The sequence below is a fragment of the Rhinichthys klamathensis genome, unplaced genomic scaffold (assembly GCF_029890125.1).
Source record: "Rhinichthys klamathensis goyatoka isolate OS25496 unplaced genomic scaffold, OSU_Roscu_1.1 h1tg000269l_1, whole genome shotgun sequence".
NCBI classification, from domain to species: Eukaryota; Metazoa; Chordata; class Actinopteri; order Cypriniformes; family Leuciscidae; genus Rhinichthys; species Rhinichthys klamathensis.
Genome location: NW_026606789.1, coordinates 561646 through 584881, shown reverse-complemented (window position 1 = coordinate 584881; position 23236 = coordinate 561646). Strand labels below are relative to the sequence as shown.

Below are 23236 nucleotides of genomic sequence, written 5' to 3'. Positions count from 1 at the left end.
ATAAATTTCAACACTTCAAAATCGAAAGCATCAGAAATGCAATTGTAAATGTACAATCTTTGACAGTGTTTTATGATTCAGTGTTTTATGATTCAGATCTAAACTAACAACATGTTTATTAGATCCAATACCCATAAACTACTGAAAGAGTTGTTACCTGTAGCAGAAGAGCCTCTTCTCAATATTATTAACTCGTCTTTATCTCTAGGTCATGTCCCAAGACCGTTCAAGCTGGAAGTTATTAAGCCTCTCATTAAGAAACCACAATTAGATCCAAATTAATTAGCAAATTACAGACCCATTTAAAATCTTCCATTTATGTCTAAAATACCAAAAAAAAAAAAAAGTTGTCCACTCAATTGTGCTTTTTTGCAAAAAAAAAAAATTATATCTATGAAAAATTTCAGTCTGGATTCAATTTCAGGCCCCATCATAGCACAGAAACTGCGCTCGTTGAAATTACAAATGACTTACATTTCTAGCTTCTGACCAAGGCTGTATCTCAGTACTAGTTTTACTTGATCTTAGTGCTCCGTTTGACACTATAGATCATAAAATACTCTTAGATTGGACTACATATCGAATACACTGGTATTCAAGGACAGGTATTAAGGTGGTTTAGATCGTACCTATCAGACAGTTTCCATTTTGTCTTTTTAAACAGGGAAAAATCTAAGATGACGTCAGTAAATTATGGAGAACCGCAAGGATCTGTGTTAGGCCCTCTGCTATTTTCAATATATATGCTGCCACAGTGCCACTTGGTATTATTATAAGAAAACATGGAATTAGTTTCTACTGTTATGCTGATTATATTTATTTTTATAATAAATTGAGTTATTTAGTTATATATTTCATCACAACCAGATGAAATCTCTTGTTGACAGAGTGTGTTAAAAGATATAAAAAATTGGATAATTTTCTTCTATTAAATTCAGATAAGACTGAGGTATTACTGGACCAAAAACCTGTACACTACACAGAATTTCTTAGAAGATAATTTGCATTTAAAAGGATGTACTGTTACATCATCTACAGTTAAAGACCTGGGCAACTTGTCTTTCGAAAATCATATTTCATATGTTACAAAAACAGCCTTCTTCCATCTCAGAAACATCGCTAGGCTCTGGAACATGCTATCCGTTTCCGATGCAGAAAAGTTAGTTCATGCGTAGATTACTGTAATGCATTACTAGCTGGTTGTCCTGCTGCATCCTCAATAAACAAGCTACCATCAGTCCAAAATGCAGCTGCTAAAGTTCTTACTAGGTCAAGAAAATATGAGCATATAACACCAATTTTATCATCTCTACACTGGATAAGTTCCATATCAATTATTAAAGGTCGTTATTGCTGACCTTTAAGGCCCTAAACGGTTTAGCTTCTGTGTATTTAACTGATCTTCTATCGCCCTACAATCCATCACGTTCTTTAATATCATAAAACTCAGGGCTTCTGGTAGTACCACTACCTAGGATATCCAAGTCCACTAAAAGGAGGGAGAGCATTTTCACATTTGTTTCCTAAACTCTGAAATAGCCTTCCTAGATTAAAGACACATCTCTTTCATTTGGGAAAGTAGTCAGAATAACCTGGTTTCCCAGTGCTGGCGGCCATCTGTGAGTGGGAAATAGATTCTGTTATCCAATTCATTTGATCATCATTTTAAATATCATAAACTTTGGTATGTAAAAAAAAAAAAAGAAAAAAAAAAAGAAAAAGAATGCTTTAGCCAAGAATTCACATAATGCACATCATAACCTTATAGTTACATCTCTACAGACTTTGTAATATTTCCACACAAATTACATTTTGGGAAATGATTGCAATAGCCTTGAATAAAAATTCTAAATAGCTCCTTGAATTCAAGTTATTTGAATTCAAGTTTAAACCTGTTTAAAAATATATATACTACAGATTAATATAGGCCTATATATATATATATATATATATATAAATAAAAGTGTCATGTTTGTTTATTATTTTTTACTTATGTAGGCTATAGACCATTAAATCAAATCAGACTTGTGATTTTATCACATCAATTACTGCTTCAATTATACATAAACAGAAGTAACTTAATGTTATTTTACTTTACATTTTATTACTCTAACAACAGCACCCCTCCCCTCCCCCGCTAGACACATGACCATCTTGGATGGTCATTAAAGCTGCTGTAGGTAACTTTTGTAAAAAATATTTTTTACATATTTGTTAAAACTGTCATTATGTCCTGACAGTAGAATATGAGACAGATAATCTGTGAAAAAAATCAAGCTCTTCTGGCTCCTCCCAGTGGTCCTATTGCCATTTGCAGAAATACACGCTCCCGGTCAGAAACAACCAATCAGAGCCAGGAGGAATGTCTTAGCCGTGTCAATCACGCTTGTGTACGCGCTGATCACACCCCTCTCTTGCACAGTGCGAGCAGTCGTTCAAACTCAAGATTGCCGGCGTGCTGCAGCTGTGCTTATGACGTAGAAACAACCTAAACTGCCAATTCTCGAGTGACACCTGCTCATAAAACAAAGAGATAAAAGGAAAAAGACAGATGACGATAAACAAGCGAAAAAGAAAGAATTACACAGAGCCCATTGACTCGGTGTCAAAACTCTAGCCGCATGTAGATAAAATGTCACGCACTCTGCTAAGCAACAATTGAAACCTGCTAATTCACTGGCTTGTCATGTTGCTGAAATAATGTACTAGCACACCTTATCTAGCATTATCGCTAGAATAATTACTTACATACTGTAACGTTAGTTACCGTTATATTAACGTTATCTTACTAGCTATTTATAACTTATAGAAAGAGTGCAACGTTATAAAGTTACATGTAGGCTATTGCAAAATACATAATGATTTGAGGACCAAGTTTATAGTCAAAGTATGGGCAGGCCATAGTCAATGTAAAGCATATTGTTGACGTTTAGTCCCTATTAGTGAATGTGCCATATAACCTTTTATCCGCTGTTATCGGTGGCCCTGTTTACTAGCCTGCGCGTTCACGACGGGCTCCGCTGTGGAGGACGAGCTGTGGAGGGAGGGCTGTAGCGCAGCAGAGAGCAAGGGGGTGGGACCTGTAAGTTTTGCTTGTTCAAATTTTCAGGCTAAGTCAACGTTTTCTCAAAACTCCCTACTGCAGCTTTAACACAAGACACGTTCGAGCATTCAAGTACAGCTAGATGGAGTAAAAACAAAGTATGACTGAAAGAAACATTTAGCAACAGTCTAGCTCATATTAACAACAACATAAAAAGTTTTTGCAGAAAACGCACAAAAGGACACAAGAACGAGTTCTGCGAACAACCCCATACAATTTGGCCAAAAGAGGATCTTCAAAGCAACTATACCACACAAGAAAGTACTTAAAACCTTGCAGTGAGTTCTCCTTCAGGACCGCTCACAGGATCCAATAAACACAAGGCATGTCAACATCCAGGACTTTTTATCCGTTCCCAAACAAGCTTGTAGAACTATGCTTTGTTCCAGTGAACCAGTTAAGCTCTCAGAGATCCGGTCAGCAGCATTAGGAGGATGATAGATACAAAGTGGAAAGTGCATATAAAACTTTACAAGCCCTGAATAGAAGTTCAGGAGAGGAGGAGGACTATATAAGAGACTGTATAAGCTTCTAAAATATGGAGACAGCTGGTAATGGAGAGATATGCATATCTATACCCATGACTGGCAATGGCAATTATCTCCAAAAAGTCAAGTGTTATTATTGGTAATGAAATTTAAAATGAAAACAATTGTTAAGTGAATAATTAAAAACTGGGAAATACTGAAACCTAAAAAAAATATATATAAAATTAATTTAGATTGTATTTTTAAAAACTTTCACAGTATTACACATGAAAATGTAAATGGACACCAACTAGATAACACAATACTGTGAGAAATTTAACATCAAAAACCTTTAACTTTGGCAGCCCTAAAATACTAAAGTCAAAAACAAAAAACAAATAAACTGAAACTAAACTTTAAAAAAAAAACTAATAATAAAACTAAACTAAAATGAAAAGAGTGAAAACTAAAAAAACTAAACGATAGAAAAGACCGCATTGAAAATAAAATATATGGTAAAAATTATAAACAATAATAACCCAAATTACCAAATATTGAGAGATATATTCATCTATAAGTACTTTTGCTCATAACACAGAGCTAATATCACCATCAACAGCATTAAGCGAGAAGCATTAGACGACATGTTTGACATTGTTATTGACTGCGTTCCTAAGGTCTAAATCTTTCATTCGCATCACTCATGCCACTGATGCACGTTCACACAGCAGCAGCGAGCAACCGCGAGGAGGAGAGTCTGCAACTAATTGGAGGTTTTGGGGTCGTTGGGGGGGAACCGAGTACACAGGCAACTTTTCCCACAGAGCTTGCCTTCATTCAAAGCACACAAATATTTCAGACAGAGATGTGGATTGTTAATTCAGACCCCTGTTTTTTTTCCAAACGCACAGCCAAACTACTGACAAGTTTTTGAAGGTGCAAATCAACGGGGACTGTTAATCATTTCAGAGCATCAGAGTCTATGGTGGGGAATGAAGAAGGCCTTTATTTGTTCCTCTGGGCCTGCACCCAACTGCAAACATCAGGAGCATCCCAAAAAGGTGCACCAGCCAGGACTCCTTGAGCTAAGCGACCCAACATCACACTGCAGTCATTCGAAATACCACAGTCCTGTTATAACAAAAGCTGTTTCCACACAAGGGCTGGGAGCCGGCCAGAGGACCGGCCAATGCGGGAGAAACTTCCGTTTCATTCATTTGCGCTGTGTCTTGGGCATTTAAAAATGACAGGAGTGTTTTACATCCAGGCACCTTCACACGTTAAAAACATTGATCTTTTCTCTAAATTCTGGCCGAGGGAGTTTAACCAATTTATAAGTTTGTCCTCTGATGTTCATTTTCTAGGACAACCCTTAGTTGTGCTGGGCACTGAAAAATGGGGCCAGTTTCTAATGAGATGAAATTCCAAAGAAATGAGGTTAAAAAAACAATCATTCATACATCACCGTCGTTCAATGTTCACCCGTACCCTCCGGGCTGACAGCGGAATGGAAGGCAGTGGCACACTATCGTTTTTTCACTAAAGGAAGTATCCGCTTTACAGATAGTGGGAAAGACGCTGGATGGAACCAAAAAAGGAACCAGCATGCGTTAGCAAACAGCAATGTGCAGACATGTACACGTGTATTGCTACTTTGGGGCTGTAATCAGGATTTCAAACTTAGATTGTGAACATGCCCCTGGTTCATTCCAAAACGATACTCACAAGACACTTTGGCACACTCTACTTACAAGGACTTTTGTTTATTTCCATTACGTTTGCTTGGACTTGCTCCTAGTTTCGTTGAGAGATAATATAAAAATAGAAAACACACATAAATGCTGCCTTGGTACATTTTGATAAATGTACATTTTGGTGCATTATTTTACACTAACATTTGAACTGAATACCTGGAATGTGGGAACACCTTCACAAGTCTGCTGGACAGCATTATTAGATTGGAAAATATCTGTAGCCTACAACTTCAGGACCATCAGAGCCTGCACTTAGGGGATGACAAAAAAAGAGACTAAACCTTCAAATTTATTTGCTCATTGTGGTTTGTTTCCTCGAACTTACTTTGATTTTTTTTGTGCCTTTGGACAACATCTGAGACTGTGAAAACCAGCAGAAATTGCGATGCATTTCGGCCATGATTTAAAACAATATAATCATTAAAAAGTGCCATTTAATAAAATAAAAAAAAGTTAATCGTCTGAATGATAATGAGCCTCAAATTTTACCCTTAACTAAAATAATAAAAAAAACACTTGAAGATGTCACAAGTACATAAAACTTTCAGATGAAAAGTTATGAGTATGAATGGGCCAACAATTCACTAATTTATCAAGATATATTTTTCTTTTTTTTTCTTAAAATCACAAGCATTACATTGTTAAGAAAAATATGTAGACAATCATTGCAAACAAGCAGAGACGGTTCAAAATGCATGCAACTCTTCATTCATGATAGAGGCGAGGTGAAGTTGAGGTTTCACCTACAGTTTGAGGATCCAATGGAGTTACGAGGTTTAGTCAAAAGCCCTTTTTAATACTTTTCATTGGTTAAATATTTGCAAACCCAAAAAGACAGATGCAAAGAATGACCAATAGAAATGATTTATGACTAAATAAAAATGACGAAATATGGAGATACTAGGTTTCCGCCTGACAGCGACATGTCTACATATTTTTGAAAGCAAGAATGTTTTTATTTATTTAAATGCCACAAAGAAATTCATCCATTTTGGTCACATAAACCCAAAACCAAATGTTTTTCCTTAACGGGATAGTTCAGCAAAACATGACAATTTGCACGTACTTTCTTCTGTGGAACAAAAGAAGAATGTTGGGAACCAAACAAAATTGGACCCCACTGACTTCCATTGTATGGACAAAAAAAATAAAATCGGAGACCCAGCTGCTGTTACATGTCCATGTCATGCCAGCTGTAAGAAGAAGGGCTGGGCAAAAAAATCATTAAAAAAAAAACATAGATGGAGTAGACCGAGTCGATTACCACCCCCAAAGCTTGCACAGTCCTAGCTACTTCCTGGGTCGACATTTCACTCGGTAACATTAGGCCGCTTTGATTTATATGCTGTTTATTGTTGATGATCACATTAGTTTTCATATGCATCTGCTTACATATGAGATCGCTCATTTCTGCTGCTTCTTTGCCTGTGTTTTGATCTGGAGATAATGTACTCGTTCAGCAGATGCATAATAGCGCCCCCTACCGTATAACAGTGAAAACACAGAAAGCAGAAAATGGCAGTGAAGCGTTTTCACATAAAAGACGAGATAACTCAATTCAGTGCTTAACATGGCGGATGCAGGTGCGGCTTTCAGCACGAAAGACGTTCAAGACACTCAGACAGTTGAAGGAACTGTCACAATGCTGCATGGTCACGAATGTTTATCATTTGCACACGTTTGGTTTTCAAGCCTTGCTGATTTAAGCATTCAAGCCAAAGAGAACCCGCGGGTCTCAGATCAGCGTGCAAATAATAAAATGAATTCTATTTCACCTCTCCCTGCGCTTAAACAGGCAAATTCATATAAATTTACCTCAAAATGCCCGCTTTTGCAAGAATCCAAGTAAACAGTCGGTTATGGCTTAAGTAAACAGTAGAGAATACATGTGTATCATTATATTGGATACGTGCATTAGTCAAAGTGATAGCAGCCTATTCTTGCTGCTGTCTATGTTTTTAATGTTAATCAAACTACAAAAGACTCCTTGCTCTTCAATGAATAACGTTTTTGTAACTATAATAAGGATTAACCTTTATTTAATGTGTACAGTGAAGATTATTTGCAGTGCTTTTTTACATTTGATTACTTTATTCATTTTCTGTACCTGAGAACTACTGTTAGACCTATCTGAAACTAATTCTGGGTGTCATGACCTTATTTATTACAATACAAGGAGGATACATGGGTAAAAACAATAACTATTTTATTAATTTATTACTTTTACAGTGAAAATTGAATCTAACCGAGAATCAATTCGGAATCGAATAAGGACACCTGTATCGATACCCAGGCAGCCCTGAATTGTGACCCACTTTCAGCCCCTCAGTCTCAACCTCCCCCCGCACAGCGCAACGCCCCTCCAAATCAGCTCCAGACCTTGGCCACACATTCCAGCACCTTTTAATTGATTTCATCTGCAGACTCGTCCTCTGTGAGGATATGGGCTTGTAAAAGGCGAGTTCTCGGGTTTACCTCGGGTCTTTGGAGCCCACAATGGAATTTTGGAACTGAGTCGAGATTTTTGCTCAAAATGACAATTATATCAGGGTGGTTCTTATTACAGTGCAGAAAATTTCTGGAAGTTTCACCAAACGCTGCCACATAATCTTTTAACTCTCTGTTATGCATTCCCGGGGAAATTCCTGAAGATCCTGTTTGTAATTAGAAGTTGTAACATAAAATACAGAGAAAACAGGCAAAGAGAGAGGGGGGAAAAAAATGACAGAAAGAAAATGAGAGATCAGTTGCAAGACTGGTTCCCATCAGCTTGCACTGCTCTCCTCCCTTTAGGAATTTTCCATCTGCCTCACAGACCTTGCAGGTGACAGTGGAAGCTAAACGCAGTGTATTCAACATTAATAATTAATAAACGTTTCTTGAGCACCAAATAAGCATATTAGAATGATTTCTGAAGGATCATGTGACACTGAAGACTGGAGTAATAATGCTCAAAATTCAGCTTTGCCATCACGGGAATCAATTACATTTTAAAACATACTAAAATAGAAAACCGTTATTTTAAATTGTAATGATATTTTAACAATATTATTGTTTTTACTGTATTTTTCATCAAATCATATGTATTCATCATGTATTTCTTCTGAATGGTACTGTGTGTGTTTAGCCTATAAAATATTTTTTTTTAACAGCAATACACAATCAGATTTTTCGAAAGGCCAATTCGCCTTTGGCTAAGCCCCGCCCCCCTTAGTTACTGTTGCTACGTCCGACAAACAAACTTCATCTGGGCTCTGGTATCAACATGGCTTATGCTGTGACAGCTCTTCCTGCTGAAATTATCAAACTTTTATAAAGCAGCAAATAAAGTGTCCGATAGAAGTAGGCAAAAGGGGCTGCAATATACGTTCGAAGGCATACGTTCATGACATACAGGTGAAACGCAAGGAACAACAAGGCATCCAAATAGAGGCAAAAGCATACCGGTCACAGTCAAAAAATGAACCACCGCATATCCTACTAATCGAGACGAGGCTGGGACTACCAATATCAAGGAGGAGCAACACTGTTCATGCAAAGCTGGGTAGGTCTCTATTCACTTCTATAATCGTTATTACAAAGGAAACGCACTAACGTTACGCAAGTATAACGTTGTATTTATTAGCAGCGTGTGCTAGACGACACTTGTCAGGATTTGACTTCGGTTTGGGAAGGGAAAAAACGGACACCCCCTCCAACCTCTCTATGTTTTTACTGTACTTTATTTTTTATTCTAAACTGTTTTAATTATTCTTATTTGTTTTGATTATTTTAATTTCTTCTATGTAAAGCACTTTGAATTACCATTGTGTATGAAATGTGCTATATAAATAAACTTGCCTTGCCTCTGGGAAACGCGTCTGTGTTACAAATGCCCCAGGCACAACGTTTAACCATATTTTTGATAAAACTACGACGGTAATAGCCTGCCGAGACCAAAAATGTGAGACGCCTGTGTTAAAGTCAATGGAGCGTTGTGAAAAAGTGTCGGACCACTGTGGGAGCTCGTTCTTGGCTGCGCTGTGATTGGTCAATCTACAAAATAGGGTGTGGCTTAGCCAAAGGCGAATTATGTTGCCTACAGTAGCTATAATCTTAAGCCATCCAGCAAGAACACTGACTACAACCCTAAATACATAAACTAAGCAACATCCACCAATTGAGTCATTGCCACTAGGAACGAGGCTTCTGACAGAGAAAGTCGGAGAAGTCTACAGGGACAAGATAGTTCTTACCACTGCATTTTGCCACCTTTTCAGCACAACACTGCAGTACACCTAGGGATATGTGTTAACATGAGGGTAAAGGGAAGAGCAATTAGGCTACATTCTCTGTTCATTGAGCTCTATTTTTATGCTGAACACCAGTGTCAAACACAGTCCAGTGACCCGTTTGAGGAACACCATACTGAGCAGGTCGGGGGTCCACCTCCTTCGAAATGTAGAAAAGGGCCTCAAAAACACATTGAGTGTGAGTGCACTTACACACAGAAGCGTGCTGACACACACACACACACAACAGGACAATATGGTCAAACAAAAGAGTTTTGTGAATAACAGAGCACCATGTACTGGCCTGCTGCTCACACATGATGTGGTCAGACCCTCTGAACAGTCTTTCTGACTGTAAGTGACCACCAGACGTGCACATGATATGAACATTTCTGCTCATTTTCTGCCTGGTTTTTATAAAGATCTTGCTTCGGTATGTTTTATGATGATACCTTGAAAATGTGGATTCATCACCCCCTAATTTAAACAAACACAAAAGCAAACTTTGTACCCATGTTTGTGAAGGTAAGGTCCATTTCCAGGACGTATATAAAGTACATGGCTAAACTGCTATATTACGGCTGCCGTATCTAATCCCAATAAGTTACATTCTCTAATGAGGAAATAAAAGGTGTGAATGGCCAGTTAATTTTAACTGTGAACATCCAAAAATCTTAAAGATGGTTTCCAGATACCAGGTTGTACAGCCGGTCTAGACTAGCCAAACAGTTATCAGTTATGTATCAGTGATCTGAAACTGGAAGTGTAAGCTTTGTCATCCCTGTAACCGCTTGGCAGTTGATGTTCAGCTTGGGAGATTATGTCCATTTTGATGTCCCCTCATTATGACCTAAATTGATGTCTGATATTATAGAAAATCTAGTTTCTAATGGCTAATGAGAACTAATGAGTATTATAAACTCATGGGCTACAGGCAGTATTATTTTAGCATTATATACTTTTATAGTATTTATTAATGTTTTAATTTGATTATTGTATATTTTTTAAGTTTTAATTTTAATATTTTCTTTTAATTACATGCTTGTCAGTGTTTGGTTGAATTTATTATTAGCGTTCTTTTTTTTCTTTTTTGTACTTTTTGCACTATATATATTATTATAGTATTTATTAATATTTTAATTTGATTATTTTATATTTTGTTATACAGTTTTTGGTTAAATGTATTTATTATTAAAGTATTTATTATTGTATTTATTCTTTATTTCAATAAAAAAAAAGATTTTAATGGTTTAAGTTCACAATAACACTCGCTGCAGTATAATGATATTTTGAGGGAATAAAATAGGTCAGCAAAAAATAAGTTAAGTAATAATTAAGTGAAAACTGATAAAGGAGTATTGTAATAAATTAAAGTGCCCACTTATTATCGTTTGTTAAATCACAGATTAATGGTTTATATTTTCCTTTGCTCTGTGAGATTTGTTTTGGAATCTTTTACCTGCAATTTGAAATGGAAAATACAATAAATATAATCGGAAAACAAAACGTTTTAACCAAAATAAAAAGTAAAGTGTAACATTGTGGCCGCCCTTCTCTGCACTCACAAATAATCTATTCATGAAAGGTCTCACCCTGCTCCTCATTGTATATCGATCAACTGATTCTCTTTTAACGTAACAAGTAGCTATTATTTGCTTAGTCTTCCTTTCAGTTAAACATTTATGCCCACTGTATTCACTAAGCTATCACAATGGCTTTCTAGCCTTAATAAAATATTTTATATCTGACACATGGATCAGTGAACAGGATTTACTGAGATTGTAGGAGCTGCCCAGGCAAGTTCCCAGGTGTGAACTAACCATGAAACTATTAAAGGGCAGGTTTGATGTCCACAGAACACCTGTTTTTTTCCCAATACCAGTCATTTCATATAAACAACACAATGACTGATTACAAGTCAGGGCTAAGGGCACAATGAAGGCCCCATTCATTTTCATGACCGCCAATTGTACATTTCTAGTAACTGCTGTCCATCTCCAGGATGAGTAACTTGAAATAGTATGAATAGATGCATCCGGCTCTAGGTGTGATGCAGACGGACTTTAGTCACAGCACCAAAGATTATTTGGATTTTAATTGCTTTCATACATGAGCAGTTCTCTGACAGCCAGATGAGAGTGATGATGAGGAGCGTTTGACAAGACTTGACAAGCTTCATTGAGTTGAAGTCACCAACAAAAAAAAAGTTCTTTCATGATTTAATAAACCCCTACACCTTCCAAAGCCATATGATTTTATTGTATTCGCTGAAAACAAAGGGAGGTGTTTTTTTGTTTTGTTTTTTTGTGCTCCTAAAATTACAATAAAGGAATAAAGATTTTATATTTGATTGGCTTCAAAAGCTTTGGAATATATAGCACACAAGTTATATGTACTACTTTTAATATAACTTTATGGTGCTATATATATATATACACTCACCGGCCACTTTATTAGGTACCCCATGCTAGTAACGGGTTGGACCCCCTTTTGCCTTCAGAACTGCCTCAATTCTTCGTGGCATAGATTCAACAAGGTGCTGGAAGCATTCCTCAGGGAGTTTGGTCCATATTGACATGATGGCATCACACAGTTGCCGCAGATTTGTCGGCTGCACATCCATGATGCGAATCTCCCGTTCCACCACATCCCAAAGATGCTCTATTGGGTTGAGATCTGGTGACTGTGGAGGCCATTTTAGTACAGTGAACTCATTATCATGTTCAAGAAACCAATTTGAAATGATTAGAGCTTTGTGACATGGTGGAAGTAGCCATCAGAGGATGGGTACATGGTGGCCATAAAGGGATGGACATGGTCAGAAACAATGCTCAGGTAGGCCGTGGCATTTAAACGATGCCCAATTGGCACTAAGGGGCCTAAAGTGTGCCAGGAAAACATCCCCCACACCATTACACCACCACCACCAGCCTGCACAGTGGTAACAAGGCATGATGGTTCCATGTTCTCATTCTGTTTACGCCAAATTCTGACTCTAACATCTGAATGTCCCAACAGAAATCGAGACTCATCAGACCAGGCAACATTTTTCCAGTCTTCAACTGTTCAATTTTGGTGAGCTCTTGCAAATTGTAGCCTCTTTTTCCTATTTGTAGTGGAGATGAGTGGTACCCGGTGGAGTCTTCTGCTGTTGTAGCCCATCCGCCTCAAGGTTGTGCGTGTTGTGGCTTCACAAATGCTTTGCTGCATACCTCGGTTGTAACGAGTGGTTATTTCAGTCACTGTTGCCCTTCTATCAGCTCGAACCAGTCTGGCCATTCTCCTCTGACCTCTGGCATCAACAAGGCATTTCCGCCCACAGAACTGCCGCTCACTGGATGTTTTTTCTTTTTCGGATCATTCTCTGTAAACCCTAGAGATGGTTGTGCGTGAAAATCCCAGTAGATTAGCAGTTTCTGAAATACTCAGACCAGCCCTTCTGGCACCAACAATCATGCCACGTTCAAAGTCACTCAAATCAACTTTCTTCCCCATACTGATGCTCGGTTTGAACTGCAGGAGATTGTCTTGACCATGTCTACATGCCTAAATGCACTGAGTTGCCGCCATGTGATTGGCTGCTTAGAAATTAAGTGTTAACGAGCAGTTGGACAGGTGTACCTAATAAAGTGGCCGGTGAGTGTATATATATATATATGTATATATATATATATATACTCATACATATATATATATTCCTCCTATTCACTTTCACTTTGCAGAAAAGTGCAGCACAACAAAATTCCTTTTTGGAAAGGAATTAGGGCATTAAATTAGGGCTGAAATATATTCAGCAAGGATTCATTAAAAATGAGTTCTATTTTAAATAAATGCAGTTCTTTGAACTTTCTATTCATCAAAGAATCCTGACTAAATGCATCATGGTTTCCACAAAAATATTAAGCAGCACAACTGTTTTCAGCATTGATAATAAGAAGAAATTTTACTTGAGGACTAAATCAGCAGAATGATTATGTGACACTAAAGACAGCTTTTACATCACAGGAATAAATTACATTAAAAAAGAAAACGACTTGGAATTGTAACTATTATTGCTTTTACTCTATTATTAATCAAATAAACACAGTCTTGGTGAGCATAAGAGGCTTCTTTCAAAAACAAACAAAAAATCATACAGATCCCAAACTTTTGCACGGTAGAATGTACAAAAGAGTGAATGAGAGAAATTGAAAAGGTAAAAGTTCTAGAGTTCTAGTGCGTGAGTGTGGGATGTTTAGAAAACATGACATTTGGCCTCAACATTTGAGCAGCCATGTTTGCGCCTCATGTGAGGAAGGAAGGCGGCAATACATTTAGAAACTTCAACATCATCAGATCTTCATACTCAGACTCTAAAGAAACAGCCAAACACTTCACACAACATCCCATGTCTGCGAGAATCATGACATCCCACCAAAAAGAACCTATAGTTGACAGAAGCACTTGCTAACCACGCGCTTATGTTTCCTGTCACTGGCACATCAACAGCACCCACCTACTTGTGTTTTGCTACATGCAGCCATGTCCTCCTGGGTGTAGCAGTTAAACAGGGTAAACATTAATACCGCAAGCCGAAAACACCAATTACAGCATATTTAACTCAATACCATCAACAAAATCCTTTCATCTACAGCTCCAAACCTCTCACCATGCGGTATCTAGTCGGTTATGCAAATCCAGGTTTAGCCCTCAGTCCCAGAGGAGTCTACCGTGTTTCCCAGGAAGAGTGGAGGTTAAAAGAGGGAGATTAGAGCCAACTCAGGCCCTGGGTGGTAAGACTCCAGCTGAGCAATCTAATGCTATTACATTGTGCTTTTTTTATTTCAAAAGACAATTCCTGTACACCGACAAAAATAAACTGTTGAAAATTGGATTTTCGGTCAAAGCCGTGAAAAAAGGAAGGTTCTCTGACAGCCAGATGAGAGTGACGATGACTCGATGAGGAGCGTTAAAACAAGACAAAAGCTTCGAGTTGAAGTTACCAACAAATAAAAGTTCTTTCATGATTCACTAAACCCCTACACCTTCCAAAGCCATATGATTTTATTGTATCTGCTGAAAACAAAGGGAGGTGTTTTTAAAGGGAGGTTAATTGCAAGTTAAGCTATACGGACAGTAAAAGATTTCTCTCAAACATTTCTCTCAAATTTTTTTAGTACACACTTGGGGTGTAACGGTAAAAAAAAATCGGACCATACCGTTCTCCACCCACGGTATGCACTCGCACCGCGATTCATCTCAAATCTGACGAAGCTCATCCATAATATGGTTTGTTGAAAATAACAACGCATAAAACAGACAGAGTTCAGTTTCTGTCGATACTGATACGTATTCTGGCTTCAGCTTAACTTTGTTCAACGCGAGTGGCATATGCTCTAATATGACTAGTCATTTACGCCGTCATCACCCGGGTGTTGATAGCGCTCTAGAGCAGGTGAGACCTGAACAGCACACGGTACACGATGCTATCTGTGTTTAAACTAAACTCATTTAAGCCTTGCCAATTTAAAGCTTCAAGCGCAGGAAAATGCAAATGAAAACTCATGTAAAACCACGTTTCAGACAGCGCGCAAATGTTGAGTCCTCTTTCAAGTCTTGCACTTGAACGGATAAATTCATGTCAACTTGCCAGACGTGGCGAGTATCCTAGCAAACATAGTAGTTTATGTCTTAAGTGAACGTAAACAGTCCATAAAGACAATGCATTTGTATCAGTATCTGTGTACTGAATCTGTGCATTGTTTCTTAAAGTGACAGCAGACAAATATTCCTGCTTAAAGGTGACCTATAATTCAAAATTGAATTTACCTTGGTATAGTCAAATAACAAGAGTTCAGTGCATGGACATGACATAGAGTGAATCTCAAACTGGACTGTTTTCGCGTTCTCATTTAATTCACGTTTATGAAAAACACCCCTGAAAAACGGTCGGTTCTCCACACAATACCGACTGTGACGCAATAGTCGGGATCATTAATATGTACGCCTCCAAATATTTGCATAATGCCAGCCCTCAATGCCAGGCGGAACTGCGCAGCCGAAGCATGGCAGTTGCTCAGTGTGGATGTACACATGAACACAAAAGTATTTTTTAGTTCCTTCATCTGAGCCTCTGAAGAAACAATGGGTTAATTTTATTTTCTCTGGAAATTTCCAAACATTTCACCGACTGTTTCCTCAACTTGGGCCAATACAGAGCTGGCCTCGGATCGAGCTACCAAGCAACACTTTCTGATGTGTAATTGTTCAAGTTCAGACAGGTAATCTTTCTCTCAAAATCGTTCAATACTGTTTATGCATCAGTAAGTCAAGCCAGTGACTAAAATATCAGCTTCACATAGTTTCTTTTAGTAGGATGAAAATAATCGTATTTAAATTGTGAACAAATTAAATACAGAAAGCGATCAAAGAACAATCTTTCCACACAGCGTGAGTTTATCTGGACACTTGCCAAACTCGTTATGAAATCAATGACGCACGTTACTGCACAACGAAGCTCTTACTGTATTTACATCATCGTGTTTGCATTGGGGAAAGCATTAGAGAGTGCAGAAACTGCTTTGCAATGATAAGATCTTCATTCTCGCGATCAACACACTGTCATCTGCTCAATGCTCATCACGGCAACATTTTATGTGATGGGAATAGATCTAAATACTTTAAAAACATCTCACGATTCGTTAATCTCGATAGCTGTTATAGTAAAAACGTATAATAGCAGTAGTAAAAGTATTCGGGAGAGAGTTTCACATGTAATGCGTAGCTATTTCATTAAGGGTGTCACGATTTCGATCTTAAATCGAAATCGATCGAAATAAAAAAAAATTAGAATCGATCGAATTGAAAAATGGAATCGTCGATGCTGCCACGCCCCCATGTCACGTCCGGTCGGCGTGCCAAGCGGGAAAAAAACACGCATGTTGAAAAGCTGCGAGTCCATGGTCAACCTCCTCTAACTTAGCTACAGCCATTCAAAAGATAGCATGGCAACTGCAGATGCAGGAGACCCATCGACAGAACTTGAACCCCCTCCTCTTTCATTGAAGTCGCAGGTGTGTAAGTTTTTTGGATTTCCAGTCAGTTATGTTGACAACGTTCGCGCTTCAAAAAAGCCACAGTTTGCAGACATCCCAAGTCTCGCGGAAGTTCCTGGAGTCTCCCGCATATTGATAGCGGCTCCCTGATGCCCGCAAATTAGTTAATCTCCCGGAATCTAGAGTGAGCGAGCGAGCGAGCAAGAGCGCGCAATCGCGCATGCGAGACAGAAAAAACTGTGCTCCAAACCGTATAGCGCGCGCACGGGAGAGAGCGAGAGATCTTGCGTGTGTGCCTCATGAAGCGCATGTAAGACAGAGAGCATCCTGTTTCGGCTTTAAAAAAATAAATGTAAAAATCGAGAATCGAATCGAACCGTGACCTTAGAATCGAATATTTAATCGAATCGAGGATTTGGAGAATCGTGACACCCCTATATTTCATATGCAAGCATGTCAGCCAATCACAGCAGTGGCCGCGGTTACACTGAATCCCACAGCAGACACGCCCCTTCAAACAGAGTGTTCAAATCAGAGGCTAAAAGCAGGCTAGGAAAAATGCCATTTATTTCTAAATTATGATTATTTTTTATCTAAAAAACATACTAACATTATAAGGGTAACCCAGGAAACATTATAAAATAATAAAAAAAAACATTCTAGGGCATCTTTAAGGTTAAATCAAACAACAAAAGACAAGGAAATCACTCACTTTTGACTGAATAGCTTTTGTAACTTTAATAATGATTCATCTTTTAAAAATGTATACGATTATTATATGCAGTGTTGTTTTACATTTGATTACTTTATTACATTTTTCTGTACCTGAAAATTACTGTTAGATACCTGAAACACTTGAAAAGCACTGTTTATTTTATTTGTGCCTTTGCTCTACTGTATTCATTTGTGCTGTTGCTTGTAGTTTTGATTATTTGTCCTTATTTTCTTTATTTTTATTTGACAGTAGTCCTTTTTTCCCTGAACATAGCGCATACCGAACCGTACCAAAACCGTGACTCTAAAACGGGACAAAAAAACAAAGTGTGAGTAATTCGAACCGTTACACCCCTAGTACACGCATACAAACCACACTCTGACATCCATACCAACACACCCCCAAAATTATAACTGCATAATTTATGCAATTGGCTCTATAATACAGCAGAAAATAGGAAAAAAGTAAGTATTTGCTTTATAGGCCAAACCTGAGAAAACTGTACCATCTGGTAAAAAAATATATAAATACATTTTTATTTTGAAGCTTTGCCAAAAGAATGAAAGCCTATTACAAAGACTGAATTTTATAATTAAATTGCCCTTGGATTAAAAATTGCAGTTTTAACTTTTAATGGGGACATTTTTGTCCTTAAGCTCCTAAGTGTAACTATTTTGCATTCCTAGTGTAAAATAGATTTATATAGAAGATTAGATAATAGATTTATATGAACAGATTTATTCCAATAAAAATACACACTTCTGCCAAAATGTATGCAGTTGGCATTAACACGGGCAAAATGATTTTAAAAAAACATGAAAAAGACAAAAATAAGGCAGTTATGACCTGGAAATGAGCAAATATCCTACTACAAACCTGATCTCTGGATCTATACACAATATACACTAATTATAGAAACAATAAAATATAATGTTAAAACATTTGTGCATAACCTAAATAATATTCACGAGCTATAAGAATTCGCCATTTTGCGACCTCAAAAACCAGCACACATCAAACAGCACTGACAGTATGTCACATATGCAGAGAACCTGGAATATTCTGGAAGTAAGTGGTCACATTTGAAAATCTGCTGTGCAGTGTTCACTTCAAATAAAGGTTACGTAACAGACTTTGCTGTTGCAGTGCTCTTCAACTAACAGCAAAAAAAGAAATCCAAGCCTGAATGAGAATGTTTCCAAGAGGTTTATAATGTAGCTCTATTCATTCATCAAATGGGGCAGAGATGGTGTGGGAGAAACGAATGGTTGAATGAAAACTGAATGTATGAGTAGATGTATTAATGTATGAATGTGGGAGGATTCATGGATTTATCTCAGACTATAAGAGGATTGTAGAAACCTCCGGAGTATCTGAGCCACAAAGACAGGTGTGTACATAAGATAATGCACTGATCAAGCAGAGGACAACAAAGGTTGGTTGGTTACGATCAGTGTTAATATTGTTAAAGAAAAATAAATGAAAACATTTAAGTAAAAATAAAACATAACATAATCAGAAAAAACAAACTAAACTAACATGTTTTTAAAAACCAACTAATAACACTAAGACAGTGCTGAGAAATTTTAACAGCGTTAAACGTTTTTAAATGATACCAGTTTGCTCATTAACTTTGGCAGCCCTAAAACCAGTATTGTTATTCTCAACTAAAACTATTACAAATAGTTGTTGTTAATTAAAATAAAGCTTAAATAAAATAAAAAGTATTAGATAAACAAACTTAATAAAATTAAATTTAAAAATGAAAATTAAATTAATAACTATAAATGAAAAATATGCCAATACCAACAAAAACAAAATTGACGGTTACGCTCATGTGATGTTGCTGTGCTACGCAGTCACGAAAGCTTATAGTTTTTAAACACTTAAGTATACTGTAGAACTGAACCGAGTGCTTTTTGCTAACTAATTGGGCTTGAACGGTTAAAAACATATACCTATGTGTTAAAGTAACCATGTCTTTGCAAGTCAACACAGTCATTTATGTTGTAAGTGAACGTAAACTGTTGAGAAAGAAAACACACGAGTATATTGGATTCATGCAGTCGCTCTTAAAGTGACAGCATCCAAATTTATTAATGGTAATCAAACAACAAAAAAGAGAAAATCTCTCACTGCTCTTAACTGAATCACTGTTGTAAGTAACAAAAATAAATGTATAATTTACTCAGTGAAGACTATGCAGTGTTTTTATATACATTTGATTAATTTATACAACGTATGTAGTATTTCTTATTTCTAGTGTTTGAAGTTCAAAGTTTTTCAGGTAAGTCTATTTCATTTTAGTCTTTGTTCTATTGTAGTTTGTTTTCCTATATGCTTGTAATTAGTTTCGCCTTCTTTATCACCGTTTACTTGTTTTCAGTAAGCTTTAGATTTGTATTACTTAGGCTAATATTGTGATATATATCGTTTTCGTGAAATAAAATACTCATATCTTGATATAAGATTTTGGTCATATCGCCCACCCCTAGTTCTAAAGCAGAAAAACTGGTCTACTCCAACACTGAAAAAGCATCAGTTCTCCTGTTCCAACAGTGATCCACACAAAGCCACGAGTTCCTGCTGTAGTCATTAGACAATGACAGTAGAGTAGACTGATTCCAGCTCGGGCCCACTCACCATTCCATGAAGCCAAATGCTAACATGTACATTAAATCAGTGCTTGCTTAGCATTAGGCTACATACCAAAATGTGATCTAACAGTGAGGCAATGCCTCTGCAGATACATACTCCCAAACCTGCACGCCAAGGCTAGTCACTAATGGTCTGCAGTGCTTTCCTATTCCTCCCCTAAAGTTAGTTATGAGGTGGTCTAGAATAATGGCTCTGCTCTATCCAGATGTTCCAGAGAGGTTGGAGGTGGAGCAAGATAATACAACACAAGAACCTCCACCCTGCCTCTGTCCGCCAGACCACTTCCTCCACATTTTTCACAGAGCAGACAAACTCCCAGGTCATTCACATAGCATAAAACCAACATATTACTCTCATTCCATGCCAAGAAAATCTCATCTCATTAGTTTTATGAATGAGGAGTGTTCAAAAATATAATATTTGTTTATGACAGTAATCTTTACGTTCCAGTATAATAAAAATACCCACATCCCTCAGGCACCAAATCCTGTCTAGACAAGATAACAGTTCATCTGAGGTCTCCTGAGGTTCATTTTTTGTGGTCGCAACTCGCAACTAAACCTATTATCAGAGATCAGCAGAGGCGACTCATCTCCGACAGTCAAAATCATCTGACAGGCTGTCTGAGGTGGCTGCACGTGGCTCAAATGTGCAGAGCAAACAAGTTGAACGACTACATCACATGACTTGCGACACAATTGTTCATATCTCATTGATTCAACAGTCATATAAATTACACAGATGTTTCCTTAAGTAACTGAAGATTAAAGATTAATTTAATGATTTGAAGGGATAATCAAAATAACTAAATATGTTCTTTTGTGTTCCAGGCGGTTTCATTTTTTGTCTATACAATAAAATCAATGCGCCCCAAAAACAATACTGAACATCACTGGCTTTCATTTTGTAAATATTTAATGAGAATAATCCACAGAGATAATAAAGTCAAATAGGCTTGGAATGACATGAGAATTAATATAAAATGATAGAATTTAAATTTTGGGGTGAACTATCCCTTTAAGACAAATAAAAAAAATTGCAGTTAAGATGCGATGCACTACCTAGTAAATTACTTCTGATCAGGCCTACATATGCACTTATTTCTCTGGCATGAGCATTGCGTTTAGATCTGCATAATTCAAAATGTGGGCCATTTGTAGGCCATTTTTCTGAGCCCTACTAAAAAGGACTGTTGCATAATTTATACAGATGTCACAGAAAACTATCTGGAGTATTTATTCAAAAGGCATCCGGTGTGCTTTGTAGGCACCGCATTTATGTGGGTCGTTATTGTTAACATCACAAACTATAAAACAAAAGCTATAAAAAGGAATAACTAGGCCAAGCTCTTTGGTATTTTAAAATATTTAGCCAACTTAAATACCTCAAACTGCCTTGGAACAAACAGAATGCTAAATGCAAATATTAAAATGGAATTAACCAAATAAAAGTGCAGTCAATAGGCTTGTCAACATTAAAAAGGGAAGAAAAATGCTTCCCGAATCTTTTGTGGTTGATATCAAAATCAGCGTCCAATCATGTTTTATGGTGCAAAACATTTGAAATGTCCATAAGCCCACACAGATTTGTTTTGTGGCATGCTTTAATTCTTGGAAAAAAAATCTATTCAAAAAAAATTACTAAGAAATATTAAATGGAAAAACATTAAATACAGGTTCATTTGCAGCATAAACATGGTTTGTACCATTTATTCTTTAATAATAACAAAAATCATCAAAAATACATTTTTATTCATGACACTAAGAATATGTTTGTTTCATTTTGTATAATAAGCAAAAGTGGCACTGTCAAAATCTGGGTCCTGAAGCAAAACTAGTTAAGTGCATACTCGGATTCAAATCACTTCTAAATAAATTGTACAAACTTGGGCTAGCCTAAATATTGGAGTGCAAAGACATGAACTGATTTTGGATTCCTGATTGTGGAGAGCAATTAGTCCTAAATGGTATATCTGTCTCAGATTATGGTGTTTACGTCACGCAAAACAAACGCTAAAGAATAGACAAGACTCTTTTGTTGGCGATAACGAAGCACTAGTGCCTATCCGTGCACTTGAATAGACCGCTAAGAATGCGGGAATATGGAGCCTGTCCACTGCATGCAAATAGACCTGTGGCGAGCTCCGCTTTCACTCATACTGTAACAATTCATGCAAGCACGAGAATAACATTTGACAGGCGTTTGAATTCATAAACGACTACAGCGAAGCACAGGCCTATTGAAGCTATTGCAATATAACAACTCCCACATCTCCAATATGTCCCCAATGGCACAAACCTTTTTTACAGTCTATGGCACAAACGCGTTAAAAACCGGGCGATTTGTAGCTTCTGTGCACAAATGCTGATAATGCGAATGTTTCATAATGAAATACCACGAGTCTGGGTGAGGATACAAGGACATATGTAGCAATCACAGCACAGGTGATAACAAAACTGTGCAAATACTCTACACAGCAAGCTATTTATTTATTCAAAATCAATTCCCAAACCTGAAATAATCACATATTGCTGCCCACATAGTGGGAGTCGAAAGCAGCAGCCTGCACTTACTGGAGCTTGGTCACTATTACCAGGCCATGTCTGAAAACTTTACAGACTGTCTTCCAGATGCATGCATGAATGGACAAAACAACACGTTTAATCGTGGTTACTCACCTTCAATGGCTCTGGTGGGATCTACAACCTCTATTGCAAAAACTACTCCCAGGTAGAGCAATCCAACAGCTAGCATGTTTGCATTGTAAGATGGCATTGCCTATGAAAATATCACAATTGTTCACGTAAAGCTGGATTCGAACACCTCATCCAAACCGCCGCGGTCTGTTGTTTCTTGCGCCCTACGACACGCTAGAAAATTTAGCTGAGCAGACAATATGCACGGTAGAGAATGTATCATTAAAATGTATATATATATATATAGGCTATATATAAAGGCTTTTCCAGCCTAAAAAGGCGAGGTGTTGTACAATGGCACGGTCATGTATGTTGCTTACTGATTAACAGCATGCAAACAGAGGTTTATGGTGCCTTTTTAAAAAATGCCTTAAAATCAAAGCGGTCTTCTCTTTGATGAAATTATTCCTTTTGCGAAATCAGGATAATAAAAATACAAGATCGTCAGTTAGCGGTCCTCGCTGCAAAAATAAAATAAAAAAGGCTCCTCTCTTCTGTGTCCCACCGCTTCTGATGCTGGTGGTTACAATTTAAGTGA

General features: G+C 37.3%; 1 protein-coding gene across 4 annotated transcripts in view; it reads right to left on the bottom strand.

The window, feature by feature from the left end:
• The window catches only part of lrp1ab (low density lipoprotein receptor-related protein 1Ab), a 134506-nt gene extending 111270 nt beyond the window's left edge, over window positions 1-23236 (bottom strand). For all 4 annotated transcript variants that reach the window (XM_056268007.1, XM_056268008.1, XM_056268009.1 and 1 more), the window contains exon 1: window positions 22681-23236. In XM_056268007.1, coding sequence (XP_056123982.1) covers window positions 22681-22777 — 97 coding nt within the window. In that variant the 5' untranslated portion in view covers window positions 22778-23236. The remainder of the gene's footprint in view (window positions 1-22680) is intronic.